This window comes from Lactuca sativa, chromosome 4 (assembly GCF_002870075.4).
Source record: "Lactuca sativa cultivar Salinas chromosome 4, Lsat_Salinas_v11, whole genome shotgun sequence".
Lineage (NCBI taxonomy): Eukaryota > Viridiplantae > Streptophyta > Magnoliopsida > Asterales > Asteraceae > Lactuca > Lactuca sativa.
In genome coordinates this window covers 175,316,657-175,323,596 of record NC_056626.2, presented here as the reverse complement: position 1 = coordinate 175,323,596, position 6,940 = coordinate 175,316,657, and the positions used below count along the sequence as shown (strand labels likewise).

The window sequence follows — 6,940 nt, the reverse complement described above, 5'->3', positions numbered from 1 at the left end:
CCTGGAAATAATATACATGTTTAGTGGGCCTTAGTGTCCTTTTACATTATATTGGGCTCGGGATAGATATTCATATCCTTATTGGGCCTGGAAATAATATATATGTTTAGTGGGCCTTAGTGTCCTTTTACATGTATATTGGGCTTAGGATAGACATTCACATTCCTTTTGAGCCTGGAAATAATAGACACGTATAGTGGGCCTTAGTGGTCCACTTACATGTTTATTGGGCCTGGGAATGGGTTTTATATGCGTTCTTCTTTTTATGCTATTTTAGTGAATACTTGAGCTAAAACCAATGATAAACCAACAAATGGATTTAATTTGATCATTTTCTAGGTTATTGGGCCTTAGTGGCCCATTTTTATGTGTGAGAGGTTCTGTATATGTTTATTGGGCCTCATTGACCCATTAACATGTGCGACGGACCTTGGATACTATTTGTGTGCTATTTGGGCCTGTAAATACTTTACATGTGAAATGGGCCTTAGTTGTCCTTTCATATATATTTCGGGCCCATATTATATAATCTCATTCCAATTGGGTCTTGAATGATTTACATGTTTAGCGATGCCTTAGTGGTTCACTTACATGGATCATTGGGCCTGGAAGGAGTTTATACCTTTTTCTTCGCGTAAATTCGGTTAAGGATCTAGTGAGTTTTTGTCGGTTGGCACCTATTAAGTGTACGATCGTAACCTGTAGTTATAACCAAAGTCTCTTGGAGGGAGAATGGGGATTTGTGTATAGATCTATACGGGGATGACACCCCACACCTGAGCTGTTCACTACAGTTAGACTAACTCAGTCTAGGGTGACAAAAACCTTATAATCAAAGTCAAAACCGGCGTCCAACGACGCCAAGACAGGTGAAACTGTCATTATTTAGTATGGTTATGACGACTCGCTTAGAGGAATTAACGTTATGAAGTTTACGGAAGACCATTTTTTTTACAGGCAACGTCGGGTTGTCTGGGAACATTCTCTTTACATGCTCTTACATTCTCTCTACATTCTCTTTACCTTTTTAGTCAAATATAACATACATGCATTAATACAAGATCTAACACAAACACACTAAACAGTTTTTAGAAAATATCAGATTTTTTGGTGGTTTTCAAAGTTATACAAATCATTTTCACAAACATGCTTATGAACTCACCAACATTTTTATGTTGACCGTTTTCTAAATAACTTGTATTCTCAGGAAACCATTGAAGCAGGATGAACGAAACAAACTAATATATATTATGTTATATTTCGTTTCATCATACTCTTGCTATTTTGACATGTAATATTCAAATACAATACTCGATGTAAACAATGAATGTTGTTATATTACATATGTGATGATGATGATGTTATGTTTCAATTATATTCACTGTAATGATATTTCAAGATGAAGTCACGCACAAGCCCCCGGACGTTTCCGCCGTCTGGTTTAGGGGTGTAACAGTTATGAGATTCAGTTTTGGAATATATATGTGTAAGATTTTGCTATGGTTAGTATAGCAATCATGAGCAACACACTTTTTTTAAATATGTATGTTAATTTGTAATGTGACTACAATAGTGTCTGGATGAATATTTATATCAATTTTTAGTTTGGTGAAATCTACTTGTTGTATCCAACTCGCCTAGCTACAGGTCATGACTAAAATGAAATGGATTGCAAACTATTATGCATCTTTCAATTTTCACAAATCTCATTCCTTGAGCAACTTATGAACATTATCCCCTTGTTTTCACAAATTTCAGTCTTCTTGTAACATCCCATAAATCATAAGGTAAAAATTTCATTTTAAAATCAACCATAAACATCAATAAGCCTTTTTAATCATTCAAAGGCATGTTATAGTAAAATAGTTATCAGAGTACGAATTCCCAAAACCTCTAAGTGCGGAAACCATAAGGTTATGCGGCGCAGTCAGATCGGGTCCTTCCCCTTCGAACTGGAAGTATATGAAACATAAACTGAAACTGTAAGCACAAAGCTTAGTGAGTTCCCCCAAAATACCACATACTAAACAAACATACTGCGAAGCATATCTGGGTCTAAACCTCTCTTTCCCAAGGCCCGAGGCCTTAAGATACTCGATCCTCAGGTCATGATCCTGAATTATGGAACAAACCAAAATAGGGTATTACAACTCTCCCCGACTTACATTAGATTTCGTCGTCGAAATCACTCCTTACTACCTTTCAGATATGCCAAATCACCTAGACGATAATCCCACAACCACGATACGAAATGAGAAGTTGTCTCGTATCTACAACACCCTTTTATGGCCATAATCGAACCCAACCTTAGCAGGGTTCTTATGCCATGACGACGTACATATACTCGTCCTTTTGGCATTAACTAGTGAAGAATAACCATCGCTATCCTACCCAAAGCCTGAAATCTGAAATCATAACCATTGCTACCCAACCGAAATGACCCATTTGTATGCAAATGAAACATCCCCTCCCTGTCTCCTGACAGCCTCCAACATGGGTCCTCCCACACTTGACACAATGACCCGGACCCTGCTGGCCTCCCAACTGCGAATCCTGAGTTATGGGCCTCTTTGCCTGGCCTATTTCTGTCTGAACCAGTTATGTCCTTTTCTTCCCGAGGTACTCCAAATCAACCTCCCCCTCACTGGCTCCAATAATCACATCATTCAGAGTCTTACACCCTGACACCTCCATTCATGAAGAGGCCCTAAATCGATTTTTAAAGGGGGGTGTATCAACTAATATCCTTTCACTAACTATTATGTCATGTCACCAATAATTAGGTCAAGTCTTCTAATGGTGTACCAAGCCGATAGTCTGAGGAAATCCATTACCGACCTGATACTTACCAGATCGGCGTTACAAACACCACGACTTATTACGAACGAATATAAATTCGAATATATCGTACACAAGTATCGGAACCATATCCCAGGAAACATGCAAAAGAAATGGTACGAAACAATATAATAACAAAGAAAGGACACGAGACATGCGTGTCTGTAGACCGGATAATAAATGAAGGACCGGGCAAGACTATAAACTCTTCTAACAAGGAGCTGCCTATAAATACCCCAAAGACATGATATCTGAGGCAGAGTAAGGTAAGGAAAAATAGAGATTAGCATACATAGTATTAAGGTAACACTAAGAATTGCAATCTAATTTAAGCATCAGAGAGCTATGCCGAGTTACAACCCTCAGAATGACTGTCTGACCTAACACTTGTTTATCTTATGCAGAGCGGATTCCCAGATGCTTATTGGACTGAGACCTTTAGGTGAGAGAGCTAAACATGTGTCTGGAGTTCGCCGTAACAACATCTTCCTTTGAAAAATAATGTATAGTTTGTTGGTGTTTTTTGTATAAAGACTTTCCTTAGATGGTGTTTTTTGAACATACCAAACTTCTATATTATTTTTTGAACAATTTTGAAACATAGTTACCTTCTTAAGTCATTTGCTCTTTTTTTCCCTCTAATTATTTTTTACTGGTAATTGCCGATTACCATAAGATCAAATTTGAACAAAAAATGTATATCATTGGTGCTTTTTGTACAAATGTTTTACTTGAATTGTGTTTTTTGGACACATCAAACTTGAATTATATTTTTTGAACGTTTTAAACATAGTTACCCATATAAGTCATTTTCCCTTTCACTAACGCAAAACACATAAACCCAAAATGAAATGTAAAAAAATAAAAATAAATAAATAAATCATTCTTATTGCATATTACAAAAACATGGATAGTGAAATGGTGTTTTTTTTTTTTTTTGGCTTCGCATTTCCATTTATTTATCACCCATTATTCTAAAGTATAAAAAATACACATCTTATTCTAGTTCACATTTTGGTAAAAGCACTAGTTACCTGCAATTAAACGCGGCTTCTTCAAGAACCCGATCACTTGCAAAGGGAAGCTAGCACACGACGTGGTGGCTTTAGTAGTGGTCGCCGGCCATGAAGAACCATCAAGTTATTAACCAGAAGCACATCGCCTTTCTTCCAAGGAATCGCAACACACTCTTCTTCTAAGATCTTCAAGTAATCTTCCACAGCATCATCAGGCACAGGGTCGCCATTACCGAGCTCCACAATCGTATCAACATCACAAAACCTTTTGTTCGCAGGGCCACTGTAACTAACTGCAATACTGTTGAACCATGTTTTCCGGCGACTCTCTTCGTCAACCCTAACGGCTGCTAATGGACCTGTTATGATTTTTGCCGAATTCCCAATCCATTCAATCTTTGCCCCAAGCTTAGATGCCCTGTCAATGGAGGATTAAGTTTAGATAAAGTCGGTGAAATCACGAACCTGTTAATTACTAGAGACATGATGATACCTTTCCTCAGCGACGGTTTTGTCGTCGGTTTTGTATGTTGACTTCCAACCACTTCCGGTGAAGGATGATGGATCGTCTTCTTCGTTCGATACTTTTGTATAGGTCAATCCATGCTCCTCTAGCTGTGAAACGAACTCTGGGTGCTTCTCTGTCATCCTTTTGTATATGATATGACTCAAAACTATCGGAGTTTCTCCCCCTTTTCCTGGTTCTTCGTCGCAAAAGAAAAATAACTTGGTGGGGAAATCACGAACCTGTTTGAGATCCCAACAATTCAAATAAGTAAAGGTTATACATCTACAAAAATTGTAAATAAAATCAATAGAATGAAGTAATGAACATCTATCCAGATTTCCCCTTTAGTGGAGCACGGATTTCATGTAGATCTGAGCTTAAATTGCTGAAAATCAATGAAACCACAAGCTGGAAAGAAGTGGCTTCAAGTACAGAAGCTTTGAGCTGAAAGAAACTTCAATCATACTGAAATAAAATTTGCCTTAGTGTCTGGAATTATGAACTACCACTACAGACTTGATTGTAAGCACGAAAAACGAAATTGAGAGTGAAATTGGATAGATATGTAATAGAATCGAGGAATTTACGTAAGCCATTTCGTGATGGAAAGGAATTCCCTTCTCGGGAGGAGCTTCATTTGCGGTGTAAACCCGGCCAACGACCTTGATTCGAGAGGCTCGGCCGCCGACATAGAACGCTTCAGGGTAGCCGAAAGCTTCGACGACGTCGTTGAAATCAGTAGGTGAAGCAACAGGGAAGCCTCGGAAGAGAATAGCGCCACTTTTCTGAAGAAGAGACTCCAGCCATGGTTTATGAGCTCTGATCGCCTCTTTGAAATTAGGGAGTTGAACTGCAGTAGAATCAGTGGTATGGTTTGGGGATAACACCGCCGGGAAAACAACGCCGTCGTCCTGAGGCTTTTGCTGTGGTAATTCTACTTCTCGGAAGAATTTCACGGTGGCCATTTGGATTGTTTTTCAGCTGTCGTTCGATCAATACCGAGACAGTGAGTAATTGTGCCTCCATGCGTTGGGTGGGATTATTTTCTCTGCAACATATACAATACTCCAAAAACTGATGGCAAAATCATACACGTCTCGTTACATGCACAAAAGAAGTGTATAATATTTGATTTCATATACTGTATTATCTATTGTTATTTTATTTATAATCAATATATATATATATATATATATATATATATATATATATATATATATATATATATATATATATATATATATATATATATAGACTTAGATTCAAATGTTTTCAATATCTATTGTGTGCATGTATAATTAATTCTGGACCAATTATTTTAGATATTTTAATAAAGTAATTATTGCATATTAAATGTTGAAGATTTAATTAATATTCATTATATCTTCAACATGTAATATGCATTAATTACTTTTTTAAAATAACTAAAATAATTAGTCCAGAATCAATCATACATGCACACAATAGATAGTGAAAACAAAATAACCTAACCATATATATATATATATATATATATATATATATATATATATATATATATATATATATATATATATATATATGTGTGTGTGTGTGTGTGTGTGTTCAGGTTCATTTGATATCATTCTAATTTTGTGAGACCGTGAGAATAAATCTAAAAATAATTTTAAAATGCAAAATAAATGGAAAATCCAAAAAAAAAATTAATATTATTTTCGGACTTGAATTAACTAAAAACAAATAAAAAAAATTCCATTTTTTTTTAAATATACGTGAAATATTCTAATACAATATTATACTGACATATTGTAAAAAATAATATTAAAATGCAGAATAAATGGAAAAATCTAATCAATTCTTTTTTTAAATATTATTTTCGGAACTTGAATTAACTAAAAAAAATAAAAATAAATTCCAATTTTTTTTTGAAAAATACGTGAAATATTCTAATAGAATATTACACTGACATATTCTAAAAAATAGTTTTAAAATGCAGAATAAATGGAAAAATCTAAAAATTCTTTTTTTAAATATTATTTTCGGAACTTGAATTAACTAAAAAAAATAAATAAAAAAATAAAAAAATTCCATTTTTTTTGAAAAATACGTGAAATGTTCTAGTAGAATATTACACTGTACATATTCTAAAAAATAATTTTAAAATGCAAAATAAATGGAAAATTCCAAAAATTCTTTTTTTAAATATTATTTTCGGAACTTGAATTAACTAAAAAAATAAAAAATAAATAAAATATATATATTATTTTCGGAATAGAATATTACACTGTATGTGTGTGTATATATATATATATATGATTAGGTTCATTTCAAACCACCTATATTTTGTGAGACCGTGAGACGCATTTTTTTATTTTTTTATTATTTTTTTTTAGTTAATTCAAGTTCACAAAATAATATTTAAAAAAGGAATTTTTGGTTTTTTCCATTTTAAATTTTTTTTTAGATTTGGTCTCACGGTCTCACAAAATCAGAATGCTCTCAAACTAACCTGAACATATATATATATATATATATATATATATATATATATATATATATATATATATATATATATATATATATATATATATATATATAT

General features: G+C 34.0%; 1 protein-coding gene across 1 annotated transcript; it reads right to left on the bottom strand.

Moving 5' to 3' along the window:
• Positions 1 to 3,685: 3,685 nt before the first annotated feature.
• On the bottom strand, positions 3,686 to 5,464 carry LOC111877076 (clavaminate synthase-like protein At3g21360). The gene is made up of 3 exons (XM_023873614.3): positions 4,950 to 5,464; positions 4,348 to 4,601; positions 3,686 to 4,272 (listed from the first exon to the last, which is right to left on the bottom strand). Exons 1-3 carry the CDS (start codon positions 5,325 to 5,327, stop codon positions 3,906 to 3,908), a joined length of 999 nt encoding a protein of 332 aa, XP_023729382.1. The 5' UTR covers positions 5,328 to 5,464; the 3' UTR covers positions 3,686 to 3,905.
• Between the last annotated feature and the right edge of the window lie 1,476 nt (positions 5,465 to 6,940).